The 24,058-nt window shown below is 37.2% G+C and overlaps 1 protein-coding gene across 25 annotated transcripts in view; it reads right to left on the reverse strand.

Annotated features, from left to right (window-relative positions):
- Positions 1 to 24,058, reverse strand: part of ABI3BP (ABI family member 3 binding protein) — a 136,504-nt gene that overhangs the window by 6,268 nt on the left and 106,178 nt on the right. For all 25 annotated transcript variants that reach the window (XM_035314992.1, XM_035314985.1, XM_035314982.1 and 22 more), the window contains 8 exons: positions 22,807 to 22,917; positions 20,322 to 20,405; positions 19,006 to 19,074; positions 18,411 to 18,623; positions 14,463 to 14,574; positions 2,869 to 2,948; positions 1,323 to 1,352; positions 152 to 313 (listed from right to left, as the gene is read on the reverse strand). In XM_035314992.1, the coding sequence (XP_035170883.1) occupies positions 152 to 313; positions 1,323 to 1,352; positions 2,869 to 2,948; positions 14,463 to 14,574; positions 18,411 to 18,623; positions 19,006 to 19,074; positions 20,322 to 20,405; positions 22,807 to 22,917 (861 nt within the window). The remainder of the gene's footprint in view (positions 1 to 151; positions 314 to 1,322; positions 1,353 to 2,868; positions 2,949 to 14,462; positions 14,575 to 18,410; positions 18,624 to 19,005; positions 19,075 to 20,321; positions 20,406 to 22,806; positions 22,918 to 24,058) is intronic.

Raw genomic sequence — 24,058 nt, forward strand, 5'->3', positions numbered from 1 at the left:
ATATTTATGACTAATCTGTCTAGTGACTACATTAAACATACTTGATCGCACTTAGCAGAGCCCATCTTGTTAATAAGCCTCTTAGCTATGGTACCCATGGTATTTTTGAGGAGTATAAAACGTGGACAACACTGACATGAAGCTCTCTTACCTGTAAGTGAATCGCTGAGGTATATCTTGTATCTCAAAGAGTTACACAGCTGCACACCTACGAACTTCTTATACCAAGTCCTCTTTACGTACTGTTTCCCTTTGCATTCTGAATAGGTGTCAGAATTGAATGGGATTTCAGTCCAGATAGCGTCCTTTCCCACTGCAAGAAAGGAAGAGGCTGAAGCATGATGATGCATATAAAATTATTTACAACAAATACATTCAAATAAATAGAATTAGAAACCTCCATGGAGCAGAATGCACATTGAAGTACAGCAATACCTCAGAATCAGTCAGATGCATTTTGAACATGAAAGATATTTCAAGGAACTGGAGCATGCAGATGTGATTGATGTAGTGAACTGCTTCTGCTCTGTGTGTCAGTGGAGCCAGTTTGGAATAAGCTCACTCTTACTTTCTTAGAGGAACAGTGTGTGTGGGCAAAACGTTCATTTACAAAGTTATGTGATACAGTCACTGTTTTTCAGTGGATTCAAGACAGGACAGTCAACTTGCAGCAAACCATATGTGATTAAAAACTTACATAAAAATTAAGTGTCATGAATTATGTGGAAATAAATGGTGTCTCAGTATTTTTGTCAAGTGATGTCCGCTACAAATGCAAAAAGCAGCCCAATTTGCTTGAATGGGTCTCAGCTGTTCTTCAGAAGCCCAGTCTACCTCCTACCAAAGACAGCAAGAGCCTTATAAGTGGCCTAAAACTGAGCTGGATCAAGCCTTAAGAAACAGATATTTTTTTTCTAAAACACAATGGCAGATAAATAGTATCCTCTGAGCTGTGTTCTGTTAACTCACTTAAAAAGTGTGAAATAGCTTATTCATTTTGCAGAGCTTTCTTTTGACTCAACAATAAGACAGAAAATATGAGGCTGTACTTGGCTCATTTGTGTACATTGGTTTGAAGCCATCCCAGCTGCCACGGGAGAACCACATCACATTGATCGCATTCTGCTCAGGTAAACAAGTAGCCTGGCATGGATTCCTTACAAGAAATGTGGGTGGAAAGAAGGAAATCATGTGTAAAGGCTGTGTGATTCCACAGTTCATTTAACTGGTGCAGTACAGAACTCCACCATTAGAAGTACGCTATTTCATTCCTGAAAAAAAAATCTTATCAGAGGACATTATAATATACATAGTGGTCTTACTTGAAATCGGCTCACTCACTCTTGGGTCCGCTGTGGAAAGAAACAAACATTCAATCAGACACCATAAAATTAACTTTCCCAATACTCCAATGGAAAAGCACTGGTAATTTTCTACAGTTGACATCAGCTGTAATTTGTGAAACACGGTGTTTCACTTTTGCATCAAATTAACAAAAGTAAGTTCTTCTGTTATGGTGTGAAACTACAGAATCAACAAGCTTTTAAAAATGTTACTTATGAAACCCTGGATTCAAACTGGGTTCTAGTAAAGACAGAAGTTTAAATGAGTTGCTAGTAAAACCCAATTCTATTGCCTTTCTCCCCCTCACACACCTTTTTTTTTAATTACACTGTCAAAAACCTGGAGGAAAAAAAGGACACTTCTTTAATGCTTGCTACACAAAACTTGGTTATGAAAGCCCAAAAGTGAGACATTGATGTGTGCAATTAAGAAAAAATAAAACTGACTGCTTAATTTGGCCAAGCTAGATAGAAGACAGAATGTAAGCCTTGTCATTAATGAAAATTGCACTTGGCATAAACATTGTTTCAGTTCTAACAATCTAGGTTACAAAGAGTGTATTCACAGTTTTTCAATATGTGTGGCTTCATCTGAACTCCTCCCTGTCTAATCCCTTGCTCAGCCAAAACTTTCATCCATCCATCAGTGACTGAGCACTAGATCAGGACTATTATATTATTACACCTGGCTCAAAATGCAGATCAACAAAGTCCTTTTAAACAGGCTACACCCCTTTGGTGTTGAATATCGTCCATAAGTGCTACCAAACAAACACTTCCACACAGAAGAGTTTGTACAGAGTCATTAAGCCAAATGTAGTTAGCCAGTTAGTCTCACTGTGAACTCAAATACAGAACGCAAAGGCATTCTCTGATTCTCACCTTTGAGTCAGCTAGGACTTAAGGTTGGTAACCAACCAATGGTCAAAATAGACTCATAAATACCTCTTTAATAGTTTCACAGGAGAGTAAAAAGGATGGGTGAAGACACACCAGGACATCAACTTTTCCAGCTACTATTTCTCAGTCTCAGCCTCTTTTCAGTCTAAAGACAGCACTATTACAAACAGCTTTTTTGAACAGGCAGAAAAAGTGCTTATAAACATACCAGCCCCTAGAAAAACATTGTGTTCCCCATCCAGAACATATTAACAAGTTTGATAGACATAAAAAGGTCAGAAATATGAATCTTAAATGACTGAGCTTTCTTTAAGGAAAAAGTTAATTTCTTCATAGGGAATGCCAGACTCTCTGCGCTCCTGCCTTTCTTCCTGCAGTCTGGCCATCTCACACTCTCACACAATAGAGCTGTGATCTCAGGCTAACCTTCCAGACATTAGTTTAACAGGCTGAGTAGTAAAAAAAAAACTGGAGATTGAAAAGATCTCCAAGAGCAAGACCAAACATACAAAATGAAGCAAGAGAGCCTTTCATATATCCCTGACAAATGGATTAAAGTTGGTCCACAAACATGGATACAAGAGCCACTGTAGATCACAGTCAGCAGACTTTTGGAAGTTCTTACCTGATTCCGTACTGAAAGACACAACATTGCTACTTGGACCTTCACCAAGCGGGTTTTTAGGTTTCACATGGAATTCATAACTGGAGAATAAAAAAATGAAAGAAGAAAATTTTGCAAACCAAGCATTCTTTTGGAGTCCAGAGCAAGCAAACTGCCACCACACACCTTGGTGCTACTCCTCTTGGAGAAGAACCAAAAGGCCTTGTTTCTTGCTCTGAAAACACCGAGACATTCTTCATCCTATCTGTACAAGGCCTCTCTGAACATGTAATTTACCAACCCTTTTGAAAGTTCTTTGCTCACATACTATTAATGTTTGAATTAATGCACCACTAGTTTAAGTCCATCGCCTCTCGCACATGCAGTTTCAGTTCTGGCAAAGGGGGCAGTTCAGGTGAGGTTGGAAACAATCTGATAAGGAGAGATTGAGTAAAGCATACTGCTATTTATTTGCACATCTTTCAATCACAAGAGCACAAACTTCCAATGCAATACCTCCTAGGCCCACCAACAGTGACAGAGTGAGCCAGTGGTGAAATGCAAGGCACATCTTCTGGGACAGAAACTAAGCCAAGGCAAGGATCCAACTGGTTGAATGTATGTTAACACTGAATATATGAAGCAATTAAAAGATACCGTACAGTGTCACCTTTTCACCTTATTATCTTACAACATCAGTCTATGCTGCTGTTATCTCATCATCTCTCTTCCTCACAACTCTTTTGGGAATCATTTAAGTGCTAAGAAAACTGAGGAAGGTTGAAAAAAAAAAAATCCAAGCCAAATTCCTCTGCTTAAGGCTCTCCCACCCCTCACACTTGCTTAATGTTGACAGGCAAGACAAGATCGTTCCTAACTTGGCAGCTCAGCTGAACCTTGGATGTTCAGTTAGATGCTGTAGGTATACGAGTATTGAAAAATCGCTGCAAACTTACAAATGTTGCACAGAAGACAACAGCCCAATGGGGCAGGAAAGAGAGTTACAAGGGGGGAGGCTGGGTATAGCTACAGTCTCACATCAACAGCAGAGCTAGGAACACACACTTATTTCCTGCCTCCCAGCACACACCATCTCAGCAAAGCTGCTTTTCTACTCTCCTGGCTCCAGGTTGGCAGCACCTGAGAATTGCTCACTGCTCAGCAACAGCTCAGTTTCTCACCTGTGCCTGTGCCTACCTGTAGGAGCTGCAATGCCCTCCCTGCCAAAGCACCCTTAGCATCTCAACACCCAGTCAACAGCACCCTCTTTATGCTTTCCCCACCAGTCAGAAGCAAACCAGCCACAAAGATTTTTCATATGCTCCGGGTGCATGCATGGTAAACCTCCACAATATTTTTTCATCAGCTAGGGATACAGAGGACACGAGTCAAAAGGACTGTAGTGCTGGAAAATGGACCCTAAGTTAGAGACTGAAAACTGAACAAAATGAGAATCCCTGAAGTTGGCAATTAAACCCTCAGCTCTGGAGTCATGAAGGATCACTTGTTAGTGATAACATGGTAGGTCACAGCTGTAACACAGCATTTAAATGTACTTCTGAGATTGTTTCCAAGCAGCATTTTTTTTAAAGAAAAAAACATACCACTCTTTGCATGGTTGGAAATTTGTAAACTCCATTTACAAATCTGTACAAGAGACAGAATATTCAATCCAAACTCCAGATTACTTCTCATTTCTTCCTGGCTCCTACAAAACCTGACAGCTCACTAATTAACCTCCGTGGACTAACTGTACAGTACCAAGTAACTGTTTTCCATCCGCAGCATGTCTAAGACAAACTTAGAAATTGCTTACAGAAGCAATTGCCTTTATTTCTAGGGTGTTTTTTTTTTTTTTTTTTTTTTTTTTTTTTTTTAAGGGGAAAAACCCAACTTTGTCATCTAGTAGGAAAGGTTGCTGCTCAAAGAACTGTAGCACAGCAATTGGAGATCCCTTCTGAATAATCGATGATGAAGACTCACTAATATATTGGGTGTTCTAAAGTAATAGCTAGAAGATGCATTTTGGACGATGTACAATTTAATGCATACCTTCAGATGTAAGTCCCCAGAGAAGTTCTCTTGCTTCCATCACAGCAGAATACTGCATCTAGGTCACTGATTGAACTTTGATCACTGATAGCTCAGTATGGTATGTTCTACTGCTCTTATGGGCATTTATGGTCTAATTTTATAGATGATAGTAATATCTTTATGCCACTTCATGTGAAATCAAAAGAGATATTTTTGCCTAGGATTCCTGATGTAGAGTTGGATTTTTTAAAAAATTTTAATTCCACAGTAATGGCTACAAGGAAAGGACAAAAACTGAGCAGGTGCCATGCTTTTAAGGAACTGGACTGGTCAGCAGGAGGGATCTGGAAAATAATGCAGCAAGTATGAACTAAACAGATGCCAAATCTGGATCTCACCTGAATATTTAAGGGTTTTGCAAGTTATATTTCTCTATCATCCAGAAAATCAGGAGCTGGACAAGATGGTGGAGAATTTTGAAAAAAAATGAAGGTATTTTGCTGATTTTTGTACCACTATATTGTCCTCAGGAGCTGTTATGTCCTACTTGGAGTTAGTAACATTAAGCAACATACTTCATTGGAAACAGTCCTGTTCTAAAAGATTTAAATCCATGAACTTGGACCCATCAATTCTTTAACTCTATAAAAAGACCAAAACGAAACTGAAGTCTAAATATTTTCCAAACAGTGCTTTTCAAACTGTGGTCTAGGGACCACTAAGATCTCCGCAAAAGGTCAAACCACAGCAGGAAAGCTATGGCAAAATTTAAATAAAGAACTAAAATCTTTAGATTTCAGTCCATGTAAACAGAAAGAGAAAGCTGGAAAAGGAGAAAGTAATAAAGTTATGTCCAACATTCAGTTTAGTGGATGGACTTTTTTTTTTTTAAAAAAAAAAAAAAAAACAGAAGAGCTTCCTAATAATAATATTAAAGAGCAAGTTTTGAAACTAAAATATATACAATTCATCAGTTTTGTGATGAGTATTTTCACAGGTACCCAAGCATTACAGCCTCCTTTTCCTCTGCCACACTCACTCCTGAAACCGTAGCAGTGGCTGGAACAGTACAAAAACCAGAAACAACCACTTTTGAAGATGAGGAGAACTTAACTAGTTGACTGAAAACTGAAAGGTAGAGAAAGGTGAAGTTAGTCTGTTCATGGTGTGACAGACTTTATAGATCTGACTAATTTTCAAACCATGGTGTGGCTCTCTTCAAAGAAAACTATATGAATGAAGTCTTCCATTTTGTGTGTCAGGGGGATGATCTGAAAAGCTGACGAGGGACTCTTCAGGAAGTGTAGTGTAGTGTCAGAACAAGGGATAATGGCTTTAAACTAAAGAGGGGAGATATAGAATAGATGTTAAGAAGAATTTATTTACTATGAGGGCGGTGAGGCTCTTGAACAGGTTGCCCAGAGAAGCTGTGGATGGATGCACAATCCCTGGAATTGGGATTTGGGCAATCTGGTCTGGTGGAAGGTGTCCCTGCCCACGGCAGGGGGGTTGGAACTGGATGATCTTTAAGGTCCCTTCCAACCCAAACAGTTCTATGATTCAATGAAAATAGAAGTAAAATGGTGTAAAAATAAGGGTACTTGCTGCAATTTTACATACTTCCAACACAAGCTACAAGGGAGGGGAAAATTGCCTAGAGGTTCAAGAAAGTATGTAGGGCAAAGTTAATAAGGGGAAATAGGAAAGCTGTATAATGATTATCCCATGTCTACATCATAGCTAGACTTGATATTCATGAGAAACTGCAGCCTATATTTCATCTTTATATCTGTGCACCCACGATGCCAAAAGATCTGCTACCCAATATAAGTAAGCAATTCAACATTTCTCACACCTCTATGCTCCTTAAGACTGTCATCCTACACACCTTGGAGAGGACTAGGCCTCCCAGATCCTCCCATGCTGCAAAGACAATAGAAGTCATTGTGCAGATTAAATGGACTTGACTTAACAGCAATTACCATGCAGAGCATATTTTTCCGCCATAGGAAATCACTATTCCACATGGAACTTTGGCAGAGGTAACTGTTGCTGCATTTCTCAAGTCATGCAACAGAAGATGGAAGACTGCAGCACTGAAAATAGCTGAAGAAAGTCTTTCATCATAACATTGAGGACTAGAGGAGCGGAATACAGTCCTGGGACATCAGGTCAATAGGTGGGGAGATGCCAGTGGCTAAATGACAATCATGCAGGACTGTCCCAAAATGTATTGAGGTTTTCTGTCTCTGCAGAGTGTGCTTGATTAACAGCATGATCACACAGAGCAAACAAAACTAGGCATAAGAGAAGGAAATATTTTCTTAATAAATAAATAAATAGCGCTGAGCTCGTTTGAGGAGTCTTTCTCATAATTAGGTTGGAAGAAGAGCCAAAAGAAATGGGCAGTGCTTATATGTGAACCCTGGCATCAACAGCAATTTATTACAAAAGCCTGTAAGCCTTGTAATAGAGTACCAGAAAATCCAGCATTTTTCTGTAATCTTCATATTCCTATCCTAACACTGTTGAAGCTTTCACTGTAGTTCTCATCTTGTGACACTTGCTGTTATCAAATTCTAAGCTATCTGCATCAGGAGATTTTTCTCTTCTATGTGGTTAGCACAATTTGGGTACTAACTGCAATACCACACAATACTTGATAATGGTAATAATAACATGAGCAGGTACGTATGAATTAATGCCTGTAAGTTTATAAAAAGCTTCCAGCTGGGGTTATTTAGCCTACAGAAGAGAAAGCTCTGGGGAAACCTTATAGGCGTCTTCCAATATTTAAAGGGGACCTACAGGAAAGATAGGGAGGGACTCTTTTATCAGGGAGTTTAGTGATCAGATAAGGGGTAACGGCTTTCAACTAAAAGAGAGGAGATTTAGATTAGATGTTAGGAAGAAATTCTTTACTATGGTGAGGCACTGAAACAGGCTGCTCAGAGAAGCTGTGGCTGCACCAAACCATCCTATGATTGTACTATTCAGAAGAGATTTGAAGATTTGGTATGGTCTCTGAGTGTATTATAACAACATTCTCTTTTTTGTTTAAAGACCTTAAAGAAATATGAAACGAACTTTTGAAGGAAACCATCTACCACATCATAAAAACAGTTTGGTATGTGCGTATATCCTACACATCTCACCTTTACTTTACAGTTTTTTGTTTGTTTGTTTGTTTTTTAATTGATTGATGTTTTTGTGTGTGTTTAAAATTATCATGATTATTTGTTTTATCCTGTTTTTGCATTTCCTGCTATTTTTAATCCTCAAGATTCCTCATGCCTGGAAACATACTCTACCCTGGGGCACAATCTAAAGCAAAAGTCCAAAGAGACTACTTCAAATGTGCTTTTAAGCACCTTTTAAGCACCTTTTTAAAGGTGAAAAGTATATTTGAAATCACCAAATTACTGAATTAGGCAAAGGAACAGGACCTGAAAAGAAGTTATCTGTGAAATGCAAGCAGCACAGGCTTTTTGATTATTCTTAATACTTCTTTGGATTAAAAAAAAAATTCACCACTAGACTAGTGGGACAGACAGATCTCCTATTTTAATAACTACCTGAATTTCCTGAGGGCCATTTGGCACATCTCTGACTAATACAGCAGAACTGCAGCCTTCACATTTTCCTTTATTACCTTCCAATTACTGCCAAAACAAACATGCATGAGAACTGTTTTCAACAACGCTCAGACTCTTTTTTGAAGGCTTGTATAGAAAATAGTGTTGCAAAGTTTCCTGGACACTAGCGGTATGTTCTATGAACTTAATTGCCCTTAAACAAACCACCAGAAAGAAAGAGGAAATACACAACTAACTTAAAAAATATTTCAAGATAGAGCAGGGATAGAGGGACTACATATTTAGGCAGAAGAACCAGCAGAAATACCAAAGTAAAAATGATACTGTATCAGATGACTGGGAAAATAAATCAATTTTAAGAAGTCAGAAACTCTAGAACTATCAAAAAAAAACAAACCTAAAATTCTTTTGGAAATGGGAAAAGAGAATTGGATGAAAACAAAACAAAACAAAAAAAAACACCAAAATGAACATCTGTATTTAACATTCTAGGCTAGGAAAGGTCCTTGAAAAAAGCTACAGGACAGTGAAACTAATCTTAATGAAGGAGAAGATGCAGATGAACACCATCATTACTACACAGGAGACAGAATGAAGGAAACAAAAATCACAGAAAGCCCCTTTCTATATCAGGCTTCTCCAGGTTCATTAGAAGCAAGCATCTCAGGGAGAAAAATGTGGAAAGCTCTAACTAATGACCTTACTTTGACAGATTCACATATGGCAGATTTTGCATGACTATTATCATAGGAGAAGTTACTGCAACACTTTCTTTCTTTAAGGGCAGTTTTTAGTTTAAAGCCAAGAATAGATAAAGAGCACAAAGAATGGAGATAGGGGTATGCCAATGAAAATAGGCATTCCCGTGGGGGCAGCCTCATTAAAAAAACTCAAAAACGAGAGACAAGTATGATAGGTCAGATGGAATATTACAGATTTCACTCCTAGAACAACCTCTTGGAAGCTAGACTGTAATTGCTTTGACCAAAAAGATCAGTCTTGTGTTTTAGTTTTGACCATTTTCCAAATAGAGTAGATGGTACATTTCTCAAAACACTGTGAGGGTTGCTCTCAGCATGAAAAACTTGAAATTTCCATGTGGAAGACAAAAATTAAGCTGACATGTAGTTTATACTTTTCTCTGTTTTTTCTTTGCTAAGAAATGAATGATATTTGCATTAACATACAAAAATACCTCAGCCTGCATTAAAGAAAATGGGCAAAGTTGAGATTAACAAGATCGGAAACTACCCAAATAAGGTAAAACCATATAATAATTTAGATTGGAAGGGACATCTGGTCCAGGCCCCTTTCCACAACAGGACCAACTTAAAAGCTACATTAGGTTTCCCAGGGTTCATCAACAAGAACATTCAACAAGAACAACACATCACAAGACTCTCAAAGCTTGAATGACAGAGTAAAAATTCAGTAGCTCAGTACTTGATTCAGCCTAACGAGAAGAAAGGAGGATGAATGGAATTTGGCTATTTCTCTCATTTAACAAGAAGGACTAAGCAGAGTATAAATGTAGCAAAAGCTGTAGAAAAATTGGAGTAAGTGTGAATGGAGGTTTGACTCAAATATGACCTGAATCTACTCTAAAATTCCTGAAGTATATGAAGGATAATAAAAGCTAACTACAGTACAAACTTATAAATCAACAACAGTGTATATGTGATTAATAACTCACAGAAGCACGCCTATAACAGAAGAGCTTCAGCAGAAGACATTCGTAAAACAAGAGAAAGGTTTCCTCTTCAAGCACCACCTAATTGGATATAACTATATATATAAGTATATATAGTTATCTAGCTTGTATAATGTAACCATACAACATGGTTTGAGAGATTTCAGGTAAGAGTTACTATCAGAAGCGAAATATCTGGTAAAACTAAATAGAAATCTAGACCCAGAGTATCTGGAGCCAGGAAACTGCTTAGTGCCAAACAGCAACAGTTTCAAAACTCTGACCAACCAAATAATGGGTATCATGATTAGTATTTTACATTTTTCTAAAACTAACAGAAGTTTTCTAAGATAGGCTAATGAAATACTGAAAACACTATGTGACAAATCTCCAGGTGAATGGATACACTGCCCCTTTCCTTTGTTAAAATGTGCAGGAATCCTAGTGTTTCAAAAAATCAAACCGTGCAGGAGTTTGTAGAGCCTTTATATATATATCTATATCCATATATATATATATCAAGCACTTTTGTTGGAAAGCAGATGACTGTGCCCCAAATTTATTTAAAGTGTGTATGTCCTCACATTGACAGATTTCCAACTTCTTCTCTCATCTCATGTCTTGCAATCAAGTCACCAAGAAGGCATAAAGCTGGCATACGTATTACAAGACAAACATATTGTATGACAAACTGCCCTAACATACACAACTTTTGTTTAAAAGGAACCCTCACAAGTTGCTGTATGCCTATGATGGTTCTTCATTTCCTTATTATCATGGCCTGAATTTGTGAAAAACAAATACCTGATAACAGTACTGCAAATGAGAATTCCTCTTCTCTTTTGGCCAATACACTTTTTTCTGGACAGCTGCAGTTACACATGCAATTTTCAAGAGAGACTCTCACAGTCTCTCATTGAGAATGTCTTCCTAACACAGTCCAAATTTCTTAAATATTCCAAGTCTGGTCATTAGCTCCTCATCTTTAAAATGTGCCTTCTCTAAAGGAGGAAGGGTATCTGGCTTACTGAAGAACTTTCCAGAGGCATAGCAGTATGATACATTTGAAAGAACGTAAAAGAGAAAAGGAAGCAAACGGTGTGATCTGCAGGCACAGACAGACCTAGCCTTTTCCTGATGATCTGCCCACTTCACACCGAAGAGTTGTTTGTCTTGCTTCACTCCTCCTAGGCGTGGGCATTTAATTCTTTAGCTTCTGGCCAGGCACTGAATATCCTTCCTGCCTATTTTACCTCAACAGGACAACAGATGTTGGGCAATGGGGCTGCAAACCACCTTTGTTATGTACTGCTCCTAAAGAGTAAACACCTGGAGAATTACAGGCTTGAACTGTAATTCTGCTGCTGTAGAACTTTCACATTCAAATTTACCCACAGAGACTGAGATACGATGTCCACAATCGTGTTTATTGTTTTTGAAATTCTTCATTTAGATCTGCCTGGATTAGATCCATCCTGAACTTTCTTCAACTCTGGAGGCATTGAACCTTAAGAGCAGCATATGGGATTCACACAGCATCACTGATGGCTTCAGAAAAGCTGGAAAACTAGCATCTCAAATTTAGCTTGTCAGCTTCTCCAAAGCGTTTCAGGGCCAAGAGGTTTTTTCCCAGCTAATCCACCTTCTGCCACCGATCATCTCTTTCCATATACTTTCTGGTAGTGTTGTAAGCGTTGGTCCTTTGCAAGAGGGATTTCTTTTTCTCTTCCAAGTTTCTTTTCCAGCTCTACCTCTTCTACAGCTCTTTCCTTTAAGGCTAGTTACGGAAAAATCTGCTTCCCAGATTTAATGTATTACTTGATGAATTTTCAAATATTTTGGGGGCTCAATTAATTTATTCAGATGTATTTTATTGTCTCTCTTCCTCATATTTTTGAGTCAGTTATATCCACTGGTCCATTTACTTCATCTAGTGAGCAATGAGCTTATGACAGTTAGGAGATCTTTATTACAGACATTTGTCTTTCCTTGCAACATTGAAACTGTCTACATGTTGCCAGTTGTCTTCAATTCCTTTCTTACTTTCCCCAGAATTAATGGCCAACAACCCTTGGTTCAAATGGCAACAGTAACAATTTCTTGCGCTTCTACCAAAGCTCTCAAGACATTCTCAAAATTAGGACACATATTCTGAAATGGGAATTTAATCAAACTCTGAAGACTTTGCCACCTTGAAATCCTGTGGGGCTGAAGGGACACAATTGCAATTCATAACAAACCTTTTCAATTTCAGATGATAGCCTCCTGAATCCAGAAAGACTTTCAAGGTCCTTCCTTTCTGGCACTAAGGGAATAGGGGTCATAGCCATCACCCCATCAAGGAAAAGTTATCCCTTTATGTCCTAAGTCATCATCTACCAGGTAGTGTTGATCTCTATCTAGCTTTTTTTTTTTTTTTTTTTTTTTTTTTTTAACAATATCCACACTCCAAAAGACAGCTTTTGTCCACGATCTCTGGTCTGCTGTTGATAACCAAAACCCAAAAGTCCTCTCATAAGACTGACAGAAGTGTTACAAATTAAAGCTAAAAACTATTTTATCTGCTTCCCAAAACTTCTTTCTTCTGACCTTTCCAATGATTTCAGGTGGGTCTGCCTGCCTCCACCTTGCTTCCTTTCTTAAAAAGCAGCAGTCTAAAAATGCTTTGCTCTTTTAGCCACCTGGACATTATTCTCAGCATCCAGGACTTCACATTGCTTCTGTGCCTTTTTTACTCTTAATCAGTACATCTAATTTCTGTCACCAAATGTGACACAATCAATTTGAATGTGTAATGGAAGACAGTCTCAATTACAACTCTCAGTTGTTTTCAAGGATGCAACTGCATCATTTCAAAGCAGATCCTAAAACAAAAATAGAGACAGAAAAGAAAAACAGCTCCCACTGCCTTTCTTCACTGCTAATCCAAAAACTGTTGTTTTGCTGTCTCTTCTAAGCCTTCTCAATTGACAAGATTGACTAGACTGATGCTTGGTCACCAGCATCAGTTGTATTGCTAGTCTATCATAACTGACATGTCATGACACATCTGCAGTTCACCATTTCACAAGCAATGTACCTTTAGAAGATAACAGAGATGATCGTTATATAATACACAGTAGTTCTAGCCCATCTTTTGTGTTTTGGAGTCTCTTAGATAAGTTCTTTTTGGGTATCCCAATTTGTTTAGCCTTTCTTTTCCATTTCCCTCCCCCTTTACTTTCTGCAACAGTTCCTTATTCCTCCTTTGAGAAGCTGCTGCTCACAAGTAGGTAAAAGTTAGGAATCAATGCCTCAGATTAATCGACATACTGCCTAGAAATTAAGATTCATGATGAGTTCCACAATGAATTTTGTGCTGTGTTACCAATTTAAAGATAGTAGAGAAAGGCAGTCTATCTGAAATGGAAGAATTCAGTTACCAAAGCCAAATGGTCTTAGAGGGCAAAAGAAACTTGTCATTCACTAACTTTCTGATGCAATCAATAAGTAATTCAAAACACAGGACAGTGCTTTTTTTTTTTTTCTTCCCCACTGCTCTGAATCTTACCATGAAGAAAGAAGATCTCTCTTTTTTTTTTGGTGAGATTTTTCAAATGCTTATTTGGCCTAGTTGCCCAAGATGTATGCCATCAACTGGAACTCACTGACCCATTTTTAACTTGCCAGCTGTTTTTATATACTGAAAGAAAACTGGCCCAATGTGTCTTTCCTCTTCACAGTGCAATACAATGGTCAGGCCTCATAAAGTGGCCTAACATGCATTCCAGTAGTTGAACGCGTACATCTACATAGCCAAGGAACCTGTATCTGCTGTGCTGACTATCCTTAAACCTCAAAGAGATACCACTGTACATATAAATCTTGATCTGACACATCAGGATAACATGTTTGTCTTGTTTCTTTGTCTGCTAAATTTATCACGAGATTTAAGGAAAAAAAAAGCATTTTTTTTTTTTTTTCTTCTTCAGTCTGTCTAGACCACATATGTGTTCTTGGAAATTTCATAAAGTTTCCTCAGATCCATCTTATCTGTCCACTTAAAAGAAAGCAAAACCAAGGCATGCCTTTTTCCTATCAGACCACAAGTAAAACCAATTTGGTCTTATACATGTACAGGTGAATGTATAAATATTATATATATACATATATTTATTTATTTGAAGTAACTGTTTTTAAATATATATATGTGTGTATATATATATGTATATTTGAATATACTAGCATTTGAAGTGGCAGACAGCTGACAAACTAAATTAGTTGAAGAAACTTAGAAAATCATTTTATTTAATTACCTTGTGTCAGGTTTTAGGTTTTCCACTGTAGAATGGGTTTGATTTGTAGTGATAATTGACTTCTCCTTTTCACCATCACTTGCTCCATTTTCAGTTGACACAACCTCATACTCTAGAAAAATACAGTAAAAAGAAACGTTTAAATAACAGCTCTCACTTGAGCTTCTTCATTGCTTACCCTTTTTCTCATCTAATTTCCACTCCTATTGTCTAACAGGCTGTACAGACATCTCATGTGAACAACTCTGGATGTTAGTATTCTAAAATGGTTAGAAAAACTCCTTAGAGTTCGAATTACAGATTGCTGAGTGCCTAGCCTCTCATCTTTTCTCATGATTCAGTTATGGGACAGAGGATACTCAATATCTCACCTCTGCCCAAAGGTACACTACTGACAGAATACTGAACACAAATACGTTTAAGTATCCTTCAGTTTGAATAAAGAAGCATCAGTGATGAAAGTAGAGTTTCTAAATGCTTAAACCCTGATTAACTTAAAATAAGACCTAATAAAACTTAGGTTTCCACCGGAAAACTTAGATTTCCATAGAAAACTGCCCACTAATTTTGCTTGTGCTCTTGGGGAATCTGTCAGTTTAGAATTAAGTACTTTTGTTTATTTTTGTATTCATATTATTTATAGAGACTTACTACTTTCTTTTCACGTCACTGCTATGTATCACCAAGCGCGAGCCATGCTCTGAACAGGGGAGTAAAACCAGATGTTTGGGAAGAAGATACCCCTTCAAAAAATCATAACCATAACCAATATATGGTCTCTCTCTAGCATGCATCCTCTGACATGATTTACAACTCCAACACAGTTCATAGCCTCTTCTAATAAAAACACTGAGTATATTGTTAATTTTCTTCTCAACACAAAGAAATTCACAACCTCCCAAACCCCTTCCTTTCCCTGCCCTAAAAACTTTCTATAATTCCAAATGCAGCTTTGCTAAATGTAAGTTAACACAGAAGCACATTTTTAAAGAACATTTGCAATTTTTATCTATAACACAGTGGAATAAAGCATGTATTATACTGTAAGGATAAAGGCAGAGACTACCTATGAACAGCTACATTATATAACAAAATACAATTAAGTGACAGTGCAAAGCAGCCCTAAAAAAATTATGTTCTAAAATGCCAAGCTTCTCAGCCAGTCTTTCAGTCCAAGCAATTACACACATACACACCCATGTGGATTTTAGATTATTTGTTCTAATGGTTTCAAAAGTGACCACCAAATAGGGTCTTTTTATATCATTTACGATATTTGGAGCATATATGGAGCAACATGAAACTTTAAAATAGGTTTAAGACTATGTCAAAAAGTCAGTGTTTTCTCTCTACACATTTCCTTCTTGGAAACAAAGACCCTTTCCTACATAGTCACCAAGGACTGAGTGAACCATGAGTTGGGGGTGGGGGGAAAAGACACACAAACACACACATAAAAAAGGAAAAGCCCTTATTTACCACAATTAAGCTTCATTAGCGCAATGATACTTATTATTAAGGGTGGGACAGAGGCTGGATTTCCACTGCCTTAGGAATATCTAAATAGAGAATGAGTAGATAACTTTACAGGAATTCAATCTGCCCTTCTGCTAGCCCTAAGTCACGTGATTTAAACTTTTTAACTCATTCGAGCTGGAGAATAAAGGATAACAACAAGTGCATGGGCATGTGCTTCCATGCACACACACAAAGAACTACTGGAGTGCATCCAATATCTGCTCATTACTGTATATTAACAATGATTCTCAGTGGACTAGACAATGCACTGCCCTACATCTTTGAGACAACTCAACAGCTGGAGCAGGGCACCAGAGAAAAAGTTGTTGGTCCCTGACATTTTAAAGCTGTTATGAAAACAAGAAGGAAAGCTTGAACACTACTTCAGTTATTATTTGTCAGATCTTTCCATTACCAAACTACAATTTTGTTTTTAGTAATACCTAATATTATGAAAACCCCCTCATGCAACATATTACCTAATAGTCAACAAGTTTTTTTTTTTTTTTTTTTTTTTTTTTTTTAATAAGGCTCAACAAATTATCCCCAGTTGTATCTGAAACTATGCATTAAAAATAAAGGTGTGATGCCCAAATCACAACATTGAAAAAGGAGATGACAGAAAACTTGATTTAAGTTTTTCTAAACAAGTAATATCATTCTTGTGCCAATATGAAGTAATCACCTTTTGGAGAAAATGGGATTCATTGACTTTTGTTGACTACAGAAAATATCCTTAGATGAGTCATTAATGGACTTATTTTTAGAAGTTAAGATGAAGGACAAAACCTCAGTGGGAGTATTTGTAAGCCACAGAACTCAAACATTTTGTATTATGCATATTCATGTCCAGAGAAAGGCAATGAAGCTGGTGAAGGGTCTAGAGAACAAGTCTTATGAGGAGCAGCAAAAAATAAAGGAAATAAGACTGTATCAGAAGGCAATCAGACCTTGCTTTCCTCATTACATGATGCATGCTGTTTTTCTATTTCTGCAGTTGAAATGGTTATGCTGCAGTGGGTTCATTAATGTACTCAAGAAAAGCAGGTCTACTTCCAAGAAAAAAAAAATGCAAACTAAGCAAGTTATCTGATCTTATCAAGCTAACAACAGGTCTGTGGAGGAGGCCTCCAAGTGACAACAGCAACAAAAAGGGTTTTCCCTGGACAAAAAGAGGCATAGCTGAACTGCCTAGAAAGGAGAATGTTCACAGCCTAATGTTAAGGCTAGGAATAGGTTCACACTTCTTCCAGCACATCACAGAAGACAAGTCAGGTAATCATTCTTCTTTCTTACTGGTACTGTTTATTAGCCTATAGTGTTTTTTTTTTTCTTCCCTTTTAATTCAGCAGAAGGGGCAAATTTCTTCTTCTTTCTCAGAAGAAGGTGGTGTAGGCTATTTTTTTTTTTTTTTCTGAGTGTCCCTTTGGATCTGCATTTATTATTTTCCAAAACCGTGGGAAGAACAGGAAAGAATCCAGGCTGAGCTTAGTAATTATTTCTAGAGAATCAAGGGAAAACTATTTTGTGGAATAGAGCATGTGACAGTCACCATTATAGCTCTGCAGTGGAATCTGTCATGACATGCATATAAAGCAACTTCTGAAAATATCCCACTTACATGCTAAAGTGTATGGCTAGTGATCAGATCTTCCTCTTCACAGCTCCTAGACTTATTCACTCTACTCACTTGTAAAGCAACACAGCCAAATCTGTTTGGCCACAGCAATGACTGAGTCACTGATTTTGCAAATCAAAGTTCTCTTTTATGACAGTGGTAAAAATGGAAGCCATTATCCTGACAGTACAGAAGAACCATAATTCTCATATTCAATTCTGGTAAGTTTGTGTTGATAACCAGAAGACAGAAAAATTATGAGTGGTATTCTTGCACGCCTACCTAGGCACTCATAGACATAGGCAAAGACTTAAACAGAATCTTTTACACAAAGAGAACTTTGTGGTCTTACAATGGCTACAGCAAGTAATATGCTGGCAGAGTTCTACTGACCTACCAGACAGATACTTTCCTTGTATCTGGCTCACTGATCAGAAACATCATAACAAGAAAGATGTCTGCATTATGTGTAAGTAACCATGCAATGAAGAATACTGTCACTTTTTTTTTTTCTTGCCTAGAGTAAACAGAGAAGCTAGAAATAAAGGGAAGATACAGTCATAGTTCTTAAGTATCTTTTTTGTGTCACCACATGATGCAAAATAATATAGTTGAGGAAATCTTGTTCTAATATAGTATCATTTTTTTTTAATCCATACTGAAGTTGACAGCAGCATGAAATAAAAGCACTGGAGTGTAAGACTCTTTTGGGATAAAAGTGTTATTTTAAATGGCATAAAACCACTGTCAAAGTAAAAATAAACTTGAAATACTGTATTCTGAAACAAAATTAAGAAAGAAATCAAACCAACCAGTAACAGTGTCATTGTCTGGTTTCTCCCAGTCCAATATGACGAAAGTTGGACAGCCCTCGACAGTCACCACTGTGAGGTTGGTTGGAGGATTTTGTGGAGGACGAGTAGGTTCTTCCTTGATGCTAGCCTCTTCTTGAGGAAAATGTTCAAGAGAGCTTGTGATAGAGCAAGGCACATCATCATCTTTCTTCATGTACTTAACATGAGGGGCTTAGAACATTAAGAAAGAACTGTTATTCAGTACAATGTTTTTACAAAACATCAATGCTATTCCACCCATCCTACAACTTTCAGTTCAGGGACTGACACAAAAATCTGTACAAGTCAAAATGAAACACAAATGTTTCAGAATGAAAACTATATATTCAATACTCTTTCCTGAACTGCCTTTTTTAGGGGTGGGGTGGGGTGTTGTTAGACCTGGAATCTGCACTGCCTTTACCCTTCCATTGTCACCTTTCATCTGACTGGAATAGACAGAATCAAGTGAAGCTTTGGCCTTCAAATAATCAAAGAAGATAATTTTGATATAAGACAGGTCAGTGTCCATGCATTCCTCCCAGAAGAAATACCATAGCTATTAAAATCCTACCTTGGTACCTTGGTTTGCCTGAAGAATCTGTTTCTGATGTAGGACTTGAACTGAAGACAGTTGCATCAACTGTAAGAGACGCGGTTGTAATTAAATTTGCAATAAATATAAAGTTTCAGAACTGTTGTATCTCACAGTTCATTTGGCATTTGAAATCATCCCTAGTGAAGTTCCTCCATGGTAGACCTTTGATGTCAGATCTGTTTATTCCTTTTAAGGACTCCATTTTGGCTGTGGTGCTAAGTAAACCCCATACTTACCTAACAGTATAAAGAATGTCAATCAAAATGACAGAATTCATGACTGCTGCTGGATTCAGTTCATGCAATATATCTGAAGTGTACTTTGGACCTTTTTAAAAGCAACTTTTTGTATTGTACTGGCCATTTAAATTAGAGCTCACTTCATATGCAGAGAATATGTAATACTATTAAGTTGGGACACAGCTTTTCAAAAAATAGTGACAAGGACATCACAAATTTTGTCTTCAGAGTGTAAAACTTCCACAAAACATGAAAGGAATTGGACACAAACATTGTTGTGAGCAGAAATGTGCTAGAGCATTCAGGATTCTTAACATCAACTTTGTGGTAAATAGCCAGTATATTGAACAGAATCTTCCCTTAGATACAGATACTAAAATGGATGTCAATTAACAGAACATATGATATATTCAGAACAAGCCATTTCTTTTCATATATCTAGTATGAGATCATGATATTTTGTCTCAAAAATTCATTTTAGGCACACTCTCCCCACAACTCTAGGTCTAATTATCTAGGTCTAACTCCCCACAATAAAGGTCAACTATCCATAATGTTTATCCTATTGCAGTTTTTTTCAATCTAGACAGTTGCATATTGATCAGATATCTAGCAGGATATCACAACCACCTTGACCACTGTCAGCCACCGTTCAAGTAATAATTTAAATTTATGTCCTATGCAAAATGAAATATCCAGGAAAAGAAGTGTCTTATCTACTCTGTTCACAGATTTAAAGAAGACCCTGAATAGTTATTGAAAGGCTACTAAGCATGTATTGATTTCTCGAAAGATGGAAGAGCCATCATGTTCTCATTTACAAAAAGATGTGTATCAGAAGACAGCCAGCTGAATTCAGCTAAGTTGCAAAAGTCAAAGTGGCATAACAAAAACCAGAATCACTCCAGACAGAGTATTTATTATATTTATAGTTCATCAATATATTTTAGGAAAGGGAAGCCAGAGGAAAAAAATGAAACCTTTACGTTAATGAAGAAAAAGGAAAATAATAATAATATATAAAAAAAACAGAGCTGTCTGTATTATGCTCACCATAATACTCTGGAGTTGCAAAAGCTGTTGGTGTCTTATATGGAATTCCTGTCCTCACAGGTGTTGTTGGTCCAGCGGGTTTAGCTATAGCGACAGAAGAAGGAACTTATGGCGACAAGGCATTCAGTATTTAGAAAATCAAAAAACTATTTTACTCTTCTAACAAAACTCAGATTTCTGATGAGTGATTCATAAAACAAGTGGGCACATGATTTCATTTAAACTATGACATTCCCCTCAAAACTTACTCAACAGCTTCCAGTTGGATTTAGGAAAATTCTGAGTTTTCCTTATTGCCAATAGAACTTACTCCTGAAGTTTAGTAAGAAAATTATTAGTTATTTGAAGATTGTCTTTGAGAAATTCAGTCATCTAGAACACGACTTGGTTATTAAGCACTGGCTGGTAAATGGACACAAAATAACCAACATAAACATTCTGTTTCACAAATTAAAGAGCACATTTCTTCACACTACAGAACAGCTGAAGTCACCAACAGAAACCTGGAAACCTCCCAGACAACCACTGTAAGACTGTGAAATCTCACCTCCAAAAAGCCAAGAACTACATAATGTAGTCACCTTCCCTGCATGTGTGACACAGAAGAACATGGTGACTGAAGGCAGAATGTTGACAAACCAAGTTCAAAACAATGGAAGGTAGGGATAAAAGTGGAAATTTATTAAGATTCTCACTAGAGTCCAGACTGACAAAGGTTTTGGAACACTCTTATTTCCCTTTTTTTCCCCATTCGGGAGACTTTTAACATCTGCATAGAAACCTTCCCATAATACTCATCTAGTGGATGAGTAAGAAAGATAAAAGTAAGGAATTAATCACAGTGTTAATAAGACAGAGAAACAGAACAACATTATAAAAGGGAAAATCCAAGAAGAATACTGAAGCAAAATTTTCCTGTTAATACTGTGGAACAGTTTCTCCAGGGAACTAGAAGAAACTCATATGATGTTCAAAACTAAGCTGGACAAACATTATGAAACAAACTAAAAGGAAAATCTACTACCAGTCCCACAAGGAAGGACCAGATCATCTAACTGATTCATTCCATCTTTAATGTCTAGGAAGGCATGATAACTGCTGACTACTCCATAATCTGGCCTCTAGTGTATGGAAAAAAAGGTGGAATTCTAAAACACTGGTAGATGAATTACAGATTTAAGAAAGAAAATAAGCATAGATCTCATTACAAGCAAAAGAAAATGCAGCAAGTGAAGATTTTTTGTGCTACAGCTCAAGACTGACAACGTCTTATGTTCTGTTTTAGCTATTACTAAGGAAACGCCACCAGTCAACAGGAAGTACAGACACAACATTTCTATCTTGGCTCTGCTGTTGAGAAGATATACAGCTTGTTTCATCCATGTTTGAGATTGTAGTTCTAATCTGATGCACAAAATGCTGAAGGTTTATTTAGGTCCTTCCACCATTGCCAACAGGTAGACCTGCCACAGGGGTAAACTTTCTCACAAGGATGTTGGCTGACGCAGAGATGGACCGTTTTTTTTGTAGGTGAGCAAAAGAGGGATAGGACAAAAGAGGCTTCCCTAGCAGGCCCAAAGGAGAAAAGCAGTCTTTCCTTTCAAGAATATTCAGGAAAAAAAAAATCACAACCCCCTTAACACACACAAAACCCCATATGAAACAATCCAGAAAAAGCAAACAAGTAATACAGCAGAGCCAAGATCTTTGTATTTCCAGTGAACTAAAAAGAGTAATGTGAAGAGGGGAGCATTACTCATGATGCTAAGCATAGTGAGATGGAATAACATTAACCTTTGGATTCTAATTTCAAATCCACAGACAAAATATACAGAAGGACACTGAATATTAGCTTCAGGGTAAAATTAAAATAAAATAGGAAATGTACAAGATTCTGAGTGCTCTTACACTGATACTGAGAAGCAGGAATATTGTTACACATAGATTCAGTTAAACTAATTGTACGTGTAATAACTTATATCCCTCTACCTTGCAGTGAGTTTTCTAGCTGCCTATTAGCTTAAGTTATTTGCAGGGATTAATGGATGTGCCATATATATGGTATAGGGACACATACATGGGACAGAATTCCTTTACGAATTATCATTTGTGGGTACATACTGAAGCACGGTTATTTGATATCTCCCATCTGACACATACATTAAGTAACTGTAAATGCTATTAGTAGACATTGAAATGTTTTTACAGTTCATCTTCTTAAAGGATGACTTGCATGACACTACTTGGCTTTCAGCTCCCTTGCTATGGATGATTTTTACACAACTAGGTTAGGAAAACAAAAGGAAAACACAATTTATATATTAAGACAAAAGACACAAGGCATGCATGTTCCAGCAGACTAGTTTCTACAGATAGCATATTTGATTCAAGAAAGAGAATCTATACTAGAGAATTCTCCTGTACACAACCTGTCAGTTCAATATCTAACAACTATAAAATATTTATGGGGAAAAGGCTGAGATACCTGGACTCCCTGGTTTACCAGTCACAGTATTTGGAGGCAGAGGTTTTCTTCGCATAGGTGTAGGCTTGACAGGAGGTAGAGGAGGACGCTGTGGTCTCGGTGATGTAGTTACTGAATGACATTACAGGACAGTGTCATTAATTAGTTACCCTAAAATTCCATAAAATCAGAAAACCCACTACAAGTTATATTCTGACTTCTGAAATAATGTTTCATGTTTGATTTATAATCAAAAGCAAAGAGGTGAAGCAAGGAGCCAAAAACAGTTGTATTTTCAGACTTAAATTCTTTGGGAAGTGGTGCTGTGGAACTTTAAACCAAGCTTACAATGAGAAAATGTAGTTCCTTTGGGATTTTGTACAGATACTTCAGAGATTTATTTTCTGTGTAGTTACTACCTTCTGTCAACAGTTATTTTTTGGCAGCTGATGGGATACTTCTTCCCACAATAAACACCATCTGAGTTTAGATGGAAATGTCTCCAGTATCCTACTCACAAAATTCCTATTTGTTTGTACTTTCTAACTGATAAAACTTGTCACTTTCAGCTTAAAGCATAAGATGTAGCAAAAGGGAAATGATTATTAGGGATACGTTACCTTATGCCACTTTAAAGTAAAAAATGAAAGTCACAGCTCATGGATTGATATGAAAAAAGACTGTTATTGTGTTAGAAACTCCTGAAGCAACCAACTAGGCTGCTTCAATGTACATTTCCAGACAATATGCATTAAATTTATCTGGTAGAGTCCTTTGACAGCTAACTCTGAAAGGAGAACCTAAGCCTGATAACTGATACAGAACATTTTCCTGTGTCTTCCTGGCAATTACAAAGGATTTTATCATGTCAAAGAAAGGCAAAGAAAAAGATTTTTCTTCCACTATTCACCTCTGCACTTTTTCCCTTTGGAAAAAACTAGGAGATGGGTGCAACATGTTTATGTAACAAAAGACTTCTTGTACCTAAGAGGAGAAAATCCTTAACAGTAATATAATTCTTAATATGCTGCCAATATCAACAAAACTGCAAGCTGCCTGATACTGAGTTACTGGCTATGTAGAGTTCCCCAGGACCTATTTATCAGACCCCAGTTTACCCTATAAATAGAGTGATTGTGGGTGAAATGGGAACAGATCCAAAGACTCATTTAGGAAAGCGTTTTTAGAAATACTTACAACATACAAACATGAACATCTCTATCTTTCTCGGTTCACTTTTACTTTTGGACTTATGGGATCACTTACAACCCCC

Source organism: Oxyura jamaicensis, chromosome 1, assembly GCF_011077185.1.
Source record: "Oxyura jamaicensis isolate SHBP4307 breed ruddy duck chromosome 1, BPBGC_Ojam_1.0, whole genome shotgun sequence".
Taxonomy (NCBI): Eukaryota; Metazoa; Chordata; class Aves; order Anseriformes; family Anatidae; genus Oxyura; species Oxyura jamaicensis.